This window comes from Fundulus heteroclitus, unplaced genomic scaffold, assembly GCF_011125445.2.
Source record: "Fundulus heteroclitus isolate FHET01 unplaced genomic scaffold, MU-UCD_Fhet_4.1 scaffold_39, whole genome shotgun sequence".
NCBI lineage: Eukaryota > Metazoa > Chordata > Actinopteri > Cyprinodontiformes > Fundulidae > Fundulus > Fundulus heteroclitus.
Genome location: NW_023396803.1, coordinates 2,968,253 through 2,986,322, shown reverse-complemented (window position 1 = coordinate 2,986,322; position 18,070 = coordinate 2,968,253). Strand labels below are relative to the sequence as shown.

General features: G+C 39.0%; 1 protein-coding gene across 1 annotated transcript in view; it reads left to right on the top strand.

Annotated features, from left to right (window-relative positions):
* The window catches only part of LOC105918256 (NT-3 growth factor receptor), an 80,962-nt gene that overhangs the window by 8,632 nt on the left and 54,260 nt on the right, over nucleotides 1-18,070 (top strand). The window contains exons 2-4 of the mRNA XM_012853307.3: nucleotides 11,920-11,994; nucleotides 16,726-16,797; nucleotides 17,924-17,995. Of these exons, the coding sequence (XP_012708761.2) occupies nucleotides 11,920-11,994; nucleotides 16,726-16,797; nucleotides 17,924-17,995 (219 nt within the window). The remainder of the gene's footprint in view (nucleotides 1-11,919; nucleotides 11,995-16,725; nucleotides 16,798-17,923; nucleotides 17,996-18,070) is intronic.

Genomic DNA, 18,070 nt, shown 5'->3' with positions numbered 1-18,070 from the left:
TTAACAAAGTTAACGCGTTAAAACGGACAGACCTAATTTATATACATTTTTAAAAATCCATATTATTACTTATTCAGACCAGGGGGGGAGGGGAGTGTATCCCACCCAGGGATAAAACATGAATGACCAGAGGGGGGGACGTCACAAACAGAGGGGGGGTAAATCCCCCCCATCCCCCCAGGCAAATCGCACCCAGGTTGTACACAAAAAAATTTGTTGATATGTTTCACCTAAAAAAAACTTGTTTTGCAAACTATCCCCAAACATTGCACTCAAAATATCATTTATAAGTTTTCCTCGAGTACAAAACGGTCTCTGCTCGCACAAAACAGCCTATGCTCGCGTACTAAACAATTCCACACCCTCTACGGTAAATTTCTGCCAAAAGTCACATGATGCATTGAGTTGTTGTTGTTGTTCAGACTTCCCGACAGCAGGGGGCGCACCCAAAAAAAACTGAAACGCGCCGGTTTGGCTGAGGAAGAAAGACGTGATATCACAGCTAACAGCATAAGCACCCCACAGGTAACTTTCAAAGCTTTCCCGGTGAGAAAGTTATAGCTAACTATGCAGATAGATCATGTAAGATTTCAGTTAAAGGCACTGTTTAGTTTTATCTCTGATTTAAAAATGCCGTGTAACAGACTTTTGAAAAAACATATTTAAACTATGATTTGATCTTCAACTCTCCTTTCAGAATTGAACGTCTTTGGAGAGATGTGTGGTGTGCAGTAACTCACACAAACTACAATGTGCTGCACTCATGAGAGGACAACAGTTTGCTTGATCCGTCAAACATGTTCGATAACTTCTGTTGTCACTATTTATTTGTCCCAAGACTACATGTACATTTTGACACCATCAGCAGTGGCTGGAATAACCATTCACTCAGAACTGAAGGGAATCTAACACTCAGTCAGTTATGGGAGATGGGAAGCATCCAGCATTCTGTCGTAGAACCAGAAATCACAGAGGTAAGAAGGATTTTTTGTGCTTACTATTATAGTTATGGTCCTTCAAAATAATTAATGGATTTTGGAGTCTTTTTTTTTTCAATCCTTAACTCCATGAATTAAATTATATTCAGTAAGTTGTAGCAACAGAATTATGGCATCTTTTTTATTCTCTATATATTTCTATCTTTTTTGCAGGGACTCTGCCTGGCTCATATTGACTGGGACGACAGTAGACTGCTTGATGACCCACACTGTGGGGTCACTATTCCTGAAACTGGCAACGTGTTGATACCCGAACAACTGGTAGCACTGAGGGCAGCCATGGATGCACTGGGATATTCTGAATCATATGGCTCAGATATATATGTTGCTACTGTCCAGTATGACCAACACTTTACAAGTTTAATCTTACCGTGGTTACCATTGTTGCAAAAGGTTTTCAAGTAGTAAAATCTAGCCAGGAAAATGTAACTAAGTTAGTGTGTTTACCGAATAAAAATGTAGAATTGCTGGAATTGTGATAGTAAATGTGTATGGTACTGTATAAACCTTTTGAAAATGCTGAGGTTATTGAAAAAAGGGGCACATGGGGCTGTTACTAAAACTGAGGATGCAAACATTGTGGAACATTTAAACAGTCCTTTATTTTTCACATTGCATAATAAACATACCCTTTGATAAAGTCTTTATTTCCAATTCTTACCAATATTAATCAAAGTCAATACACCTTTTCCACAAGGATTGCTTTATTGTTGAAATTAAGACTGAAAGAACTCCATTAATTCTCCAGGTTTTTCCCACTAAACAATCCATGTATTACCATAAAACAGGCTGTATAAAAAAATAACTGGCTGATGAAATGGATGAAGCCAAAAACAGGACTATGAAAAACAATTTCTGCATGTAAGACTGTCAGGAAATTTAGAACAATGTCAAACCTGGCCTTTTTTTCTAACCAGCCTAAACGGCTCCACTAAGAGCTATGAAAGACATGCTTCAACAGTTACTGATCAAAGTAGTTAATACTGGGAACTAAAACGGTTACATATTAAGATTATTTTTAAACAAGCCCAAATCCTCTGTCGTGTGTTTTAAGATTCCTTTAAATCCTGAATTGTTCAAGTCTTGGTAGTCTTGTGATGGAAGTTGGCATGTCTCAAAGCAGGTTGATGCTACTTTCCATGGTGAGAGTTCATGTAGGAGGCTTCCATCCAACCCAGAACTTTGATGGCTTTCACCTCATCAGCGGATGCTGAAAAACAGATATGTGTTATGGTTATGTAAAGAATAATACTCCTCTTAAGGAAAAAAATAAATCACTACAAACTTTTCAAGAAAATATCTGCCCATGTGGCCAATTCCAGCTGTGGTTTTTGCCATGGCCGAGCCAGATATGTGTTGTGCACAACACATATTTGCAATTGGGCACACATGACCTTATTTTTACTTTGAAGAAATTAAGGAGTTATAAAGGTAGTGAGATATAATCTAGATCTGGGCCCCGTTCTTCGTACGTTGCATAAAACATCCGAGATCAAATGAGACATCCAAGAGGATTTCATCCGGCTAATCATGATCCGGCTAATTGGGTTCTTCCAACACACCTGTTGTTTAGGGTTAGTGTGGCTGGATTGAGTTATCTGAGATAACTGCGCGTTCATGCGTTTGTTTAAAAGGGGAAATGTATCGATAGTAGAAACAATGATCAGCAGCGCTGCTATTGGCTGTTCAGCATGGCCAAAGAACGCCCTCAGTTTTTCTCCCAAGCAGAACAAGAGCTTTTAATGGAAGGTAATGCCGAATTTGAGTCATTAAAGGTATACTATGCAACTGGGGTTGATTTTCCAGCGAGGCTCCCCCCAGAGGGTGAAAGTAAAAGTGCACTGTCGTAAAGATGCTCAGCTGTTCTGGTTTCTCCATCAAGCCAGGCGCGGTTGTTTTGAGCTTAGCAGACAGGCGAACGCAACGAAAAGTGGAAAAAACGGCAGTACAAACAATGACTAACACAGTGAAGGTATGAACATCAAGCTTCTTGCAGCGTCTTATTTGACGTTAACACACGGTTCTTTGTTGTTGCTTTCGCGCGTGCATATAGTGAATGGCAGGGCAAAAACACATGGAGTTCTCGCCGTAAAGCGAGACTTCTGTGTGTGCGGGCCGTGAGCTCTTGCAATTGCAAGTGCGGTATTTCCCCCACAGACCCCCAGGGCGGCCGAGAAAACCTTTGTTCGACCTGAAATGACTCATTTAATCATCCAAATCGGTATGGAACATATTAATTAACTGAAAAATGTTGCATAGTATGCCTTTAATTAAAACGACAGTGAACACCTCAAAGTCTGTTAAAGCCAGGAGAGAGGGCTGGCAGAAAGTAGCAGACAAATCATCTTCTATCACTTTCTACAGAATGTATTTTTGCATTTTAATAATTTCATATTTACTTTGTTCTTTTATATCAGAGCCTCCACCGGACCCACTAGAACATGGGGACAAGTAAAAGTGAAATACAAGAATATTCTACAAAATGGTAGCCTTTAATTACTAAACTGTATTTTAAAAAGCAACTTCTTCCTCTTTTTTAAAAGCCACTGTTAAATGATGTGTTTGTCTGTTTATAACAGCCACCAAGAAAAAGGCTGAAAAAAAAAACAGGTTCTTTTTAGTTTTGTTGCATGAGGCATGTTTCACCCTTTCTTTTTCTTTCACAAAATGACACAGGGTGCCATCCGTTTCCTATATAAACGGCTTCTTCAACAAAAAAATTGCATTTTGACCCGAAAAAAACACAAATTAAGAGGAGAAATTGAACGCCACAACTTGAAAAAGAGAAAAATTGCACTAGAGATCGAGTTGATTCAAAAGGACGTTCAGAGTAAATTCTAATACACCATTTGACACATAGTAGTATTGCTGACTTTACATAACTATCTCTTATTGCAGACAAAAGATGACTTGCTGGCTTTTCTTTATAAAAAAAATCGTTTAAATAAAATGACAGGAACTAAGCATTATTGGTTTTGTCTTTTATTAAACATTAAAAAATGGTGTTCCACAATTCTGTCCCGTCCTCTGCCACGAGATGGTCCAAGTGCACTGGCTGGATAGACTTCCCTATCTTCTCCGCTTATAAAACTGCAATCTAATCCTGTTTACATGAAATAAGCCTGCTCGCGAGCAGGTTTAAGCTTGCGCACATGTTGCTATGACAACAAGTCCAGGATGAGTTTCGAAGAACCAAACGATCCAAGATCATGCCAAATCATCAACAATCAAATCTAACTGAGTTAGCGACGTACGAAGAACGGACCCCTGCTGCTATATGCTTTACTTGTAACATTCATACATGTGTTAAAAAACGCAATTTTAATTAATTTCTTTACCAATTTTCATATAATCAATATCCAGTCCTTGCAATTATTTTAAATTGCTTAAGAATCCGTTTTGCAGATGAGCATACATGCATTGGTTTGACAGTTTTAGGATAAATTACCAAATCCAAACACCAATTTAGGTTTACACCAATAAGAACAATAGACAGTCATTTGACAACAACATAAAAACCACAATTATAATCTGTTAACAATGCATTTATCTGGGTATCCAATGAGGTACTATTTAATTGACATAACACAGAAATGGCAGAAGCCAACCGCAGGGGTTACATTACAAAGCAAAAGTTGTTTTAGCATGGCGTTCAACCTAAGGCTAGCTTTCATGTTATTTGCTCTAAAAAGTAACATGGTCCCTTACTGCAACATAGCAGTACCTTTAACTGAAATCTTACATGCTCTATCTGCATATTAAGACATAGTTAGATATTACTTTTTCACCAGGAAAGTTTTGAAACTTACCTGTGGGGTGCTGATGCTGTTAGCTGTGATATCACATCTTTCTTCCTCAGCCAAAACGGCGCGTTTCAGTTTTTGTCGGGTGCGCCCCCTGCTGTCGGGAAGTCTGAACAACAACAACAACAACTCTTAATGCATCACGTGACTTTTGACACAAATTTACCGCAGAGGGTGTGGAATTGTTTCGTACGTGGGTAGAGGCTGTTTTTTCTGCAAGCAGAGGCTGTTTTGTGCTCGAGGAAAACTTGATATTTTGAGTGCAACGTTTGAGTGCAACGTTTGGGGACAGTTTGCAAAACAAGTTTTTTTGGGTGGAACATATCTTTTTGTGAGCAAAACAAGTTATATTTGTGTGCAACACATTTTTTTGTGTACAATGTTTTGGCATGAAACTAACTCCATACAGACACATCTCCACTAATCCCACCCACCTGGACAATGCACTGTTTGCCCCTCGCCCATCAGGCAAACGCTTCAGAAGTGTTAAGATTTGGGTTTTTGTTTGTTTTGCCTCTGGACTTTTTCTCAGTCTGTCACTTCTCAGCCACCAGCCACCATCCTGTCAGCTCTGCCCCAGTCAATTAGCCTACATCAACTCCACCTGCTGCCAGTAATTAGATTCAAATCTGGTCACCTGTTCACCAGCCTACATATACCTGCCTTAGCCAACTCATCCCCGCCACAACATCTCCTCTCTTCTCGCGCCCTTTGTGATGTACACTGCTCTACCAGATCCCGTGTGCTCAGCCACCTGGATTCTGCAGTTAAGTGGCCTGTGTCTGCATGCTGCAGTTCTGCCAGTTTCTCCGTGAGGCTCTACATGTTCTGGTGGCTCCCTGGTCTACACCGCCTGCTTGCATTTCCTGCTCATCCCTGCCTGCCTGCACCTTCAGCCAAGGTGCATCTGTCTAGTCTGGTTCTGTTTTTCTGCTTCACCCGCTACTACTCCTCTGCACAATAGACCATTTAAACACATCTCTGTGTCCACCGGAATATCGAGTTCACCAGCTGAAAACATTACAAAAAGCATCAAATCCAGAACTAATAAACTCAAACAGCTTCTTTTCAACAGCTGTGAAGGTTATTGCCCCCTGCTACACACTACAATCTCAAATTGCACATTTCTGTAAATGAAGCCTCATTACTTGAGATTCATGAAGGAGGGACTAATCCATGTAACATTGCTCATATCACTCGAAAAGAGACTGATATCAACGCTCTCGGACTCTGATACAAACTTCTATGCTCTAACGTGTGGGGAAAAAAACTATAAATACTAAGTCTGATGTGTATGCGTGTCATTATCTGTGTGTATTACTGGTCTAGTAAGCAAAGCATGGCTGACAGAAAGTGCTCGAAAGTATGGCTCTGCTTTTGGAAACTGCTCGCTGCACTATTTTAGAGGGTAAGTACAAGGCCAGTGGCTGGAATACTTCTAAAATCTGAGGAAGCAACTGGTCACTGCTGCCAATTTAGCGAATTTCTTGCTATATTTAGCAACTTTTCAGAACCATCCAGCGACCTTTTGTCAAAAATGTGACTAGCGAAGAATCTAGCGACTTTCTTCTGTTATCGGTGACTTCCTGAGAAACCACTAATTGTTCTTCTCCAATCACCAGACACAGACAGACAGCAGGCTGCTGCAGCCTCATCCTGTAACTCGCCTGCAGTCAGAGCAAAGGGAACAAAGATTGCAAATGTATTCCGCCCAGATTTACAAAGCAAAATGAAATGCTGTTTTTAATGTAATTTTGTTTTTCTGAATATTGCACTAAAATAATTCCCTGAATTTTATTCACACACAGCTTCAATCCCGTATTCACCTCGTTCATTGTGTGCCTCTAATGACTGTTGCTTTGGTTAAAAAAAAGTTTATGTGCTGTGCTGGGCCGGATTTTAGCAGGGGCTTACCGGGGCTGCAGCCCAGGGCCCCGGCATTTCGGGGGCCCCGAAGGATGTTATCTATTTTTGTGAATGGATAGTGCCCGCCGGCCGGCGGTGTGAGGACCCCGCCCGCCGGCCGACACCGCAATGGCGCTTGGCTGCGAGGGCCGATCGACGCCGCTTGCGGCTTTAACATCCTTCATATGCGGCCTATCAGCATACCTCGAGTCGCTGTTGCACGTTCCATAACAACAATGTTTAAAAACCATGGTTAGGAGACGTCTTAGACTTAGAAAAAGCAAAAATTTTACTGAGTAAAACCAAGGGTAGCATACAGCGAAAGAGTGGAGGAAAATGCATATTTGCCCTACCTGTACCACGTGATATGACGTCACGTTCTAAAAATAACTCGCTCGCGGAACGCCATTTGTTCTGGCAAACGTCCATCTTGAATGCTTGCTTGTTATTGGTCCATTTTTGACGCATCTTACGCATTGGGGAGGAGGAGCATCAAGGGAAACCTCCAGCAAAAAAATCCAGAAAAGTGGGCAACTTTTCAAATTTCATATCAGACTAAGGCTTAAATGTCTGATAACCCTTTCACTCATTACTGAAAGGGCTTGGTGTTATTGGTTAGGGCAGTGGTGTCCAAACTTTTTGACATGAGGGTTAATATTATGTTAAAACAACTTTGGGGCTGTAAAATAATTTTGAAAACAAACTTGGTCTTTTTTAAAGTTTATCTGCTAAATGAAAGTAAAAATTTAAATGAGGGTAGATACAAAACAAAGATTGTGCATGTCTGCATTATAAGACGCTCAAAGTTTCAAACTTTTCAGGGTTGAGTATTGTTTTCTTATTTGGTTTGCGTTTGAGTAAATGTAAGTCGTGTTTGTGGTTCGAGTTCCTACAAAGAAGTTGAATGCAAAAGAGTTATTAATAAATGGAAATCTGTATTTTGTTCTTCATATTTTTCAAGATGTTCTCCGTAAAATCCTTGGTCTATAAGATGAAAATTGTTCATTTGCACCCACCTCTGCTTTTATTGAGAACCGGGGGCTGTAAAAAAAAAAAAAAAAAAAAAATATATATATATATATATATATATATATATATATATATATATATATATATATATATATATATATATATATTAGGGCTGGGCAACGATTAAAATATTTAATCGCGATTAATCGCCCTGATTAATCGCGATTAATCGCATTGTATTTACAAACTCCAAGAATGAATTCAAAAGTAGTGTAAAGAGCACTTTTATTTTAATGTTCTGCTGCCATATGAACAAAAGTGTTGTAACATTTGTAGCACTTATTTTATACTGGATATTTTCAACCCATCTATTGAATTTAGTGCACTATTTGATCTTTTCTTCATAAGAGAACAGCAAGCACTGCAGCCAAAATATGGCCTTTTTTGACCTGCTGTATATTAGCCAGTCCCTAAGCTTGATGTATCATGAAACTGTTGACATTTTGGGTTTTGTGGTTTTTATTTTATTATTACAATTAAATAAAAAAAAAAAAAATAATAATAATAATAATAATAATAATAATAATGTTATGTTCAGTGTTTTTTCGCTAATCCACCTCTTATATATTTCAATCGTTATGTAATTTTGTCTGTGTTGTGTGCACCTGCCTGTTGCTTTAATCCTATAAATTTCCCTGTCGTGGGATAAAAAAAGGATTAGCTAATGTTATCTTATCTTAAATGACACTTTTTAATATATGTACTGGGTTCTTTCAAGGTCTTAATTACATTTTCTGTGTGAGCTCCAGTAACATATGATAGATAATATCTACTTTGAAAGTTAACATGAACTGCTGCTGAAGATGAACACTGATCTACCTGGATGTTCCCTGGAGGACTGAAACGCCTCAGTCAGAGACGTCTGTGGGTCTGTCAGGGCAATGAGAGAAGTTTCGTCTCCTCTCTCCGTTTCTGGGGCTCGACGTTTTCATGTTTTTTCACGTGCTTAGATAAATTTGTTGTGTTTCCACTAAAATGAACCGGCTTTTTACAAAACATACAGCTTGATTTCATCTACGGTATTAAAATAAAGCCAAACGGTGCTACTTCCCCTGTTCATGTTTTTTCGCTGCTGCGGTCTCTCTCAGCTGTTTGTTTGTTAAGTTTGTGTGAGAGCTGAGTGGGCGGGCCAGGCTGAGCCTGTGTGCTGATTGGCTGGCGCCGCTGAGCCATGTACGAGAGGGGAGGGGGAGCAGGAGAGTGCTGCCGTGACAGCGCGCTGCAGTCAGCGCGCCTGCTGACTGACACTGACTGAAAGCATGATGTGAGCAACATGCGTTAATGCGCGATAAAATAAATATCGCCGTTAATAGTCTAATGAATTAACGCAGAATTAACGCGTTAACTTGCCCAGCCCTAATATATATATATATATATATATATATATATATATATATATATATATACTCTAGCCCAGGGGCCCCCATCCTGACTCCAGCCCAGGGCCCCCCATCCTCCTAAATCCGGCCCTGGTGCTGTGTATTCAGACAATGTATTAAAATACATTCATTATCTAATAAAGTTTATTTGTAGATCAAAACAACTTTAAATATTGAGAAATAAAAGTTACATTGAAAAAATTTGAGATTTTCTTAATGAACATTTATTACTACATAAACACACAAAAGTACCAAAAATAGGTACCGTTATGTACTGGTATTGATTCCCAGGTGCCAGGTATCAGTACCATATTGGTTCAAATGTGAAAGGTATCCATCCATATATATTACATAGAATCATTACACATACAGTGATATATTCCAAGCCTTTGTTTCTTGTAGTTTTGATGATTATGGCTACAGATAATGAAAACCCACAATTCAGCGTCTTGAAAAATAAGAACACAGTGAAAACATTCATTACTGGAAACTCATGGTGTCACATCCTAATCAGCAACTTTACTCAAAACACCTGTAAAGGTTTCCTGAGTCTCCAAATGGTATCTCACTCTGGGTTAGTAGGCGACATAATCATGGGGAAGACTACTGACTGGACGGATGCCCAGAACACAGTCATCAACACCTTTCACGAGGAGGCAACGCCACAAAAGGTCATTGCTGAGGAAGCTGCTTATTCACAGAGTTCTGATTCCAAGCATATTAACAGCAAATTTAGTAGAAGGAAGAAGTGTGGTAGGAAAAGGTGCAGCAGGGAGAGCCGCAGCCTTGAAAAGTCAAACAAAATCCATTCAAGACTTACAGTTTACTTACTGACTCTAATTAATTCTGTTGTGTTCAGTTGCTTGTTTCCGTTTGGTTTTCCAGATTATATTTCCAGATTTGAGGTTTGTATCAACCTGTGACCTTCTGATGGCAGTGCTGCTAGTTGCTGAAAGTTTTTCAGCAACTAGCAGAGATTTTGGCTTCAGTTTTGGCACCAGTTTGACAGAGGCTACACTGACGTTGTTATCATGCTTTTTGTTAAACAAGCATATTGTATAAGTCCTCCTGTTAATGCTTTTGTAACAGAGCTTTCAACCAAACACATCATGACACAACATCAATATCTATGGAACAATCCATTGCTAATGTCAAATTTAAAATGCTATCCATTATAAAAATGAAGAAGAAATCAATTTGTCTCAGCTATAATGCATTAATCATGTCCCAGAATTTCAGTTATATGCAGACCTATAGATTCCAGATAAATCAGATGGCTGTTTAATGCATTAGTGCTTAAGGCCTATAGGACTAAATGTGAAACTAGGTTAGATCTTCTTTATCAGAGGAATGGACCTTGAAACAGAACAAACAACTGCAGTGTTTTATCCGGAGTGGTGGTAGTGAGAGGGCCCAGTGGTGGCGATGTATGGCAGCCTCGCTTCTGTCAGTCTGCCCAGGTTAGCTGTGACTACTAACATAGCTCACCGCCATCAGGGTGTGAATGTGTGTGTGAATGGATGAATGACAGATTGTAGTGTAAAGCACTTTGGGGTCGTCAGACTTGATAAACGATTGATTCAAAATTAGTCAACAGTTAGGCCAATTAACTGCTCAAAGTCAAGGATGAGGGATTTGGTTGCACACCATGTGTGATGTAGGAAATTAACACCACCAGCTGTTGTTTGTTGGAGCCTTAAAGCTATAGTTTTTTTATACTGGGTAAAATTGCCCTTCCATCCTGAAAGTAGTCAATACATTATATATTCAGAAAAAGGGGGATATACACACACACACACACACACACACACACACACACATATATATATATATATATATATATATATATATATATATATATATATATATGTGTGTGTGTGTGTGTGTGTGGGTATGTATGGATATGTGCTGAATCTTTTTTATATGTTGGTGTGTAAATATGACATGTGCTGCTCGAAGAAGGGTGTGCTCCTTAACTTTAATGAGAAGCAGTAGTGATATTGAATCAGTGTTCACAACAAATCTTTGTGAGCGAATATATACAGTATATATATATATATATATATATATATATATATATATATATATATATATATATATAATATATATATATATATATATATAATATATATATAAGGGCTGAGACTCTCGTCAAATTGCTTCCTGTTGGAACACACAGCTGAATATATTGTCCACTTGCACTGCATTATGTGATTTTGTATGTATGTAATTGTAGTGTATTTCAATGGCAATAATAACTATTTTGGATGCATCGATATTTTAGTTATTGTTATTAATTGGTATCGTTACTGATATTATTATTGTTATAACTTGTTATGTTTATTTGACACTATACATAATATATTACATAATATATTACAGTATTTGTACTAGCTTGGAATAAACCAATAAGCTAAACTAAATACTCATATACTGTATATGGGATACAGTAATGTTGGCATGCATGTGACTTCTTTCTCACTATGTATTTACGGTACTTTTTACCCATCCCATTATTTTTGAAATGGAAAGAAAGGTGCTGGAGTGCACACTCTAACATTATACCATAAATGGTCACCTGAAATTAGTTTTCAGTATCTTATCTTTTTGGGTTCAGACAATTTTTCAGACCAGACAACCCCGTTGACAAACAAATAAAGGACTTTAACAAATACAACCTAACATTTTTTTTCTTTTACCTAACATTAAAAAGGGTTAAATTAGAACAATAAAGTTGGATAAACTGAATGACAGGAAGTTTTTAACAATGGCTCTGATGTAATTTTTGTGTCTCTTTCTCTGCAGATATCTTGATAATTGGACGGGTCTGACAACACTGACAGATGTTGAGATGGAGCTGTACCCGGGCTTACAGAGGCTGTAAGTTCTAAAGTATTTGTGCGTATGTTTAAAGTTAGCCCTATTACATTGTTTCCATTACTTTAATAAAATGCCCAGCTCACCACAATTTTTCTTTGTATCCATTCATGTTGAAAATTGCCAGAAAAGAGACAAAACATACTTCTGTCACGATTTGTTTACGGATGAACTAAATGGACTAAAATTAAGAGTTTTATTGAGAGGTTGAATGGATGATGTAACCGGAGAGGCAGAACTGAACAGGAGCAGGGGTGTAGATGATGGCAGGAGCTGACGGCCCGGAGCGTGAGAGTTCTTGGAGGCCCAGAGAACGGCAGCAGAGTCTTATGCACGACAGAGAGCGAGCCAGAGAACAGCAGGAGGTTCTTCTGAACGGCAGAAGAAAGCAAACCTTGAGGAGAAGCAGAGGTGACGGGGTTCCAGTAGCAGGCAGGAGACAAATACAGACAGGCAGGGAGAAGATGTAGCTTGATGACGGACCGGCGGGGGAATGAGAACGGAGGGAGGCTTAAATAAGGAAGCTGGCAGGAGAAATGAGTCTCACTGATTGATTACCAACAGGTGTGACTGACTGCAGAGGGCGTGAAGGGAAGGCTGAGTGAGAAACGAAGGAGGAAACTGAAAACCAACACTAAATAAAGTCAAATCACAACTAAAACCCAAACGAGGAAGAAATAATGAAAACTAATGGTAAACAAAAGCCGAATCAAAATTAAACCATGACAACTTCAAACATTGTCTTCATGTAAAAGATCTTTAACTTCTTCAAATGCTAAACAATGCTACAAATCTCAATTTATACAAGCTTATGAAATTAAAAACTTCCTTATTATTTACTGGGTCACTTGTAAATTTCAGCCATAGTAGGAAGAAAGTGTCTTTCAGTTGCAGTTTATTTGCCCTTTTAGAAAAGGCCAAAAATGAACAAATAAACAAATTATTGAATGATTATTCCTGAATGATCAAGACAGAAACATATATTAATAATTGTCTAAGTACAAGTTAAATTGTATATTACAATGAAGGAAATTTTCATCAGTGCATTCCACCTTTTTTGCCTAATGGGAGTGTTGCCAAAAGTTACATTGTCTTCCTGTAGCATCTTCTTTTTGTCGAAAAGGACATGGGTGTTGCGAAAGGACTAAGTATGTAGTATCCTTTATTTAACCTGGAAAAAATGCATTGGGATATAAACCTGTTTTCCAAACGTGACCTGGCCAAGACAGTAGTGTTAAATGCACAGCATGCAAAACCAAAAATCAAGTATCTATCCATTAGACTGCTTTAAGTTATTACTGAAACCACATATCATTTTAAACTTGCTTTTCTTTAAGATCAATAATTGCTTAGTTTAAAATGTAGACATTCACAGTAACACTCCATATTACTCCATATATAGCTCACCACTGTCAGGGTGTGAATGTGTGTGTCAATGGGTGAATGACTGGTCATAGTGTAAAGTGCTTTAGAGTCATCGGACTAGTTAAAGTCGGCGTTCTGATAACAGAACTCATTACTGCCACTGAATCAGCGATAATAAATAACATGACAGAGAACTTAGGATAAAAGTCACAACAGCACTCTCCAGTGCAAAAATGCCCACTTCAAACATTACGCCACAGGAAAGTATGGCCGGTACATACCTCAACAAAGACGGTAACAACAAGGCAGATGCACAGTGGTATTTTACACAACCAATTACCATGAGAAGATAATGCATGTACTGATGGACAGTAACATACGAGACACTGAAAAGGGCCCCAACCAATAACTACAAAACATTTTTTTAAATATAACTGACTCTACAAAAACTGGAAAAACAGAAAGTGATCAGTCGCTCCCGCTACTATTAGCTGTACCCAGGTGAGGCCATTCACCGCATATATGGACTTCCAAAAACAGAAAGGAGGGGTGCCTCTCAGACCCATTGACAGCAGTATTAACTCGGTCACATACAACATTGCAAAACATCTTGCAACAATTTTGGCTCTGCTGGCTGACTCCACACTACATACTAAACTCCGTAGACTTCATTTCCAAAGACTGACACCTGAGACTGGCAGCAGGGAAAAACATTGTTTCCTTTGCCACCTCTCTTTTCTCTTGCATTCCAACATCAGAGGCAGTGAACACTGTCAGGACTCGGCTGGAACGCGATGAATGATAAAAGACAGAACCAGTTTAACATCAAACCAGATTTGTGACTTGTTGGACCTCTGTTTCTTAACCACATATTTCGAGTACAGAGACAGGGTTTACTGACGGAAACATGGGTGTGCCATGGGCTCCCCAGTGTCACCCATTGTGGCCAATTTGTACATGGAGGAGGAGGACAGCATGACACTCTGTGCTTACAAAGGAACACCACCAACTCACTGGTTTGATACATGGATGACACTTGGGTCACAATCCAAAACCAAGAAGTGGAGGCAATCACCAGCCACATCAACTCAGTGGACAGGAACATACGGTTTATCAGATAGGATGCCAAGAACAACAGGTTGCCTTTTCTGGACTTTTCTGGACAGGAAGATGGGTTGTCTCAAAACTGAGGCTTACCTGAAGCCCACACACACAGAAGTAAATCTTCATTTTGAGTCACATCACCCACTGAAACACAGACTCTCTATTATCAGAACTGTGAATTACCAAGCTGAGAACATTCTCTCTGCCACAGAGGAGAAACAAAAACAACATTCAACATTCAGGTGACCAAGTACACAACTCACATCAAGCAATAGTTTGTAATGACCCAGGACAGTGGCAGGTGGGTCATTGATTTGCATCTGACTTAGAATGTGCCCAGGAGGATGGGCCTCTATGTCCTTAAAACAGCAGCGCGCCAACTACAGGTTGCCCAAGTGCGAGCTACCAGAACTGATAAAGACTCCTGGACAGGTGTCAAAATGTTTTCAGAAAGAACTGAATTAAAGTCCAGTTGCCTCCAACTTAAGCCTGTTTGCTGTTGCGATGACCCAGATAACTGAGAATTTGCACAGGTATACTCAATAAACATTGTTATTTCCCATCGTAGGAGCTCAGAAGTACAGCAAACAGATAAAAAAGTGAAGTAGCAATCTTTGAGCTTGTTCGAGCAGCAGCTTTATGTTTCTTTCTGGTTTGTTTATGCTGGTGGAATTTCGGTACATACTCTCGCATGAACTCAATTCAATTCAATTTTATTTATATAGCGCCAAATCATGAAACATGTCATCTCAAGGCACTTTACAAAATCAAGTTCAATCAGATTATACAGATTGGTCAAAAATGTCCTATATAAGGAACCCAGTTGATTGCATCAAAGTCCCGACAAGCAGCATTCACTCCTGGAGAACCGTAGAGCCACAGGGAGAGTCGTCTGCATTGTACGTGGCTTTGCTGCAATCCCTCATACTGAGCATGCATGAAGCGACAGTGGGAAGAAAAACTCCCCTTTAACAGGGAGGAGAACCTCCGGCAGAACCGGGCTCAGTATGAACGGTCATCTGCCTCGACCCACTGGGGTTACAGAAGACAGAGCAGAGAGAGGCCACGACTCACGAGTGGCCCATAGAGGGATCTCCATCTTAACTTCTTACCACTGTGTTCTATTCTATCTAGCCACTGAAAAGGCTAGATAGAGTAGACTCTGCACATGAGTCAAATGCAGAATGCATTTTAAGAGGTAAGCCTTTCGGTGCCTCAGTGCTTCTAATCTGACCATGTGAAATATGCACTCTTGTTAAATTCTAGATCCGTATTGGGTCGGTGGAGTATATGAGCCTGGCAGGCTGGGAGGCGTGGGGCCAGGGGCTGATTTTATGGGTTGGGCTTGGTTGCTGCTTGCAGTTCTAGTCGTTACTTAAAGTTTTTAAATTTTTATTTATGTTATTTTTTTATATAATGTTAGTCTTCCATTTAATTGCAATATGCATAATGACAATAAATATATATATTTTTCATTCATTCATGAATTCATACTCCAGACCAGTAAACCCTTGCTTTCAGAGAATTGATCACACAGCTGTTAATCATTGATTATCTGCTTCTGATTAGCAGCACTTGGCCACTGCTTTCCCTTTTAAATTCTATGAAAGCAGCTACAATGTTTGTAGTTTTTTTCTACCAATTGCATTCCATTCCACTGGCTTCATCTGTCTTTATTTGATAATGACAGTTTGGGTGTCTTTTTTATGTTTTAGGATAGATGCACCTTTTAAAACCTGGAAGAGGCCATATATTTTTTTTTTACCTCACATACTTAAAACCTTAGATGGGTATGAGGGAGTATATACCCTGACGGTGTAGAAATGTGATAATGAATTAAGCTTCTATCTTGCTGAAGTTTGCACGCTAGGGGGTTAAGTGATATTGACTTCAGTTTAATACGATGAGGTCAGTTGGATTTTTATCGGTGAACGTATAATGCAAACACCAAGCTCCGCCAGCAAAAGCTTCGTGTCACCTAGCATATTAACTACACACTTAAGTAAATCAATTTACAATGAGTATTTTGGATAATACAATAAAATACAATGTGATTTTAATTGCAATCTAAATTCAAACCATATGGAGTAATCGTTTAATGAAAAGACTTTGGAGTGATTAAAAATATCCATGTGAGAAATCTAAAAGCATTTTTTAAATCCTGGTCTGCTCTGTAATGTTTTTTCTCCATTTTCTTTTCTGTATTAACATATGTGATGGTCTCTCTTCTCCTTTTCTCTAAATGTGTGCATGTGTGTTTAATAGAACTATTACCCGGAGCAGCCTGCACGCCCTCCATACTCGGGTTTTCTCCAAAAACCCCAACCTGCGCTACATGTGAGTCCACAAAGTCCAGTTGTGCACTCTGAACCTTGGAGCAAAACGAACACAAAGCATCCATCTAGATGAGATTTTAGGATTACAATGTTTTATAAATGTATTCCTTTACCTCCAACTTGTCCACAATTTGTCATGTTACACCCACAACCCTTTATGAAATAGCAATACATATACTGTGAAGTGAAAGAAGAATTATAATAGGAAAAACAATTCTAAGAGAGTGATCAACATTTTTATTCTGCCCCCTTTTCTATTTTACCCTTAAATCATATTCAGTGTAAACCCACTTACCTTTAGTAATTCTATGTTTACTAATTAAGGGAACTACTGAACAATCTTTCATCTAAAAATGGAAAGAGAATTGTAAAACTGCTAACCACAATGAAAGGCTGTGCACCTAAACTTACAGACGGGGCAAGGAAAGTGTTAATAAGAAAAGCAGCCAAGAAGCCCATGGTAACTCTAGGGAAGCTGCAGAGATTCACTGCTCAGATGTGAGATCTGTTGGCCAGACACGTATTAGTCAAGCATTCAACAAACCTAGCCATTATGGAAGAATGATAAGGACCAAACCATTGCTGAAATAAAGCTGGTAAATAAAGCTGGTTGCAGGTTGCCACAAACATTGTAGGGGCTCAGTAAATGTGGGAGAAGTTGCTTTACTAAAATGAGATTACAGGACTGTCTCAGAAAATTAGAATATTGTGATAAAGTTCTTTATTTTCTGTAATACAATTAAAAAACATGAAATGTCATACATTCTGGATTCATTACAAATCAACTGAAATATTGCAAGCCTTTTATTGTTTTAATATCGCTGATTATGGCGTACAGCTGAAATCTTTCATGCAAAATACCATGGTGGAAAGCTCACACCTCACATCACCTTGAACATACATTAGTCAGAGGAAAACATGGCAGTGGCAGGATCATGCTGTGTTGATACTTTTTTCCAGTAGGGTCAGATAAACTGGTCAGAGCTAATGGCAAGGTATCCACATAAGATTATCTAGTAATTTCTGAAATTTTCTCTACTTCTTCCTTAGACATGTGACTAACAAAATCTTCCCACGTACTATGTAGACCTTATATATCTCTGTCTTTTTCTCAATGTCTCCCCCAGAAACTTGTCCAAGAACCCTATGTTGAAGACACTGTCCTGGCAGGTCTTTCAACATCTGCAGCTGGAAGAACTGTAAGTAAGCCCTGGATTTGTTCTCACCTAACTGCTGTTGGCACACTTAACCGGTACATTCCAGGTGGATCTACG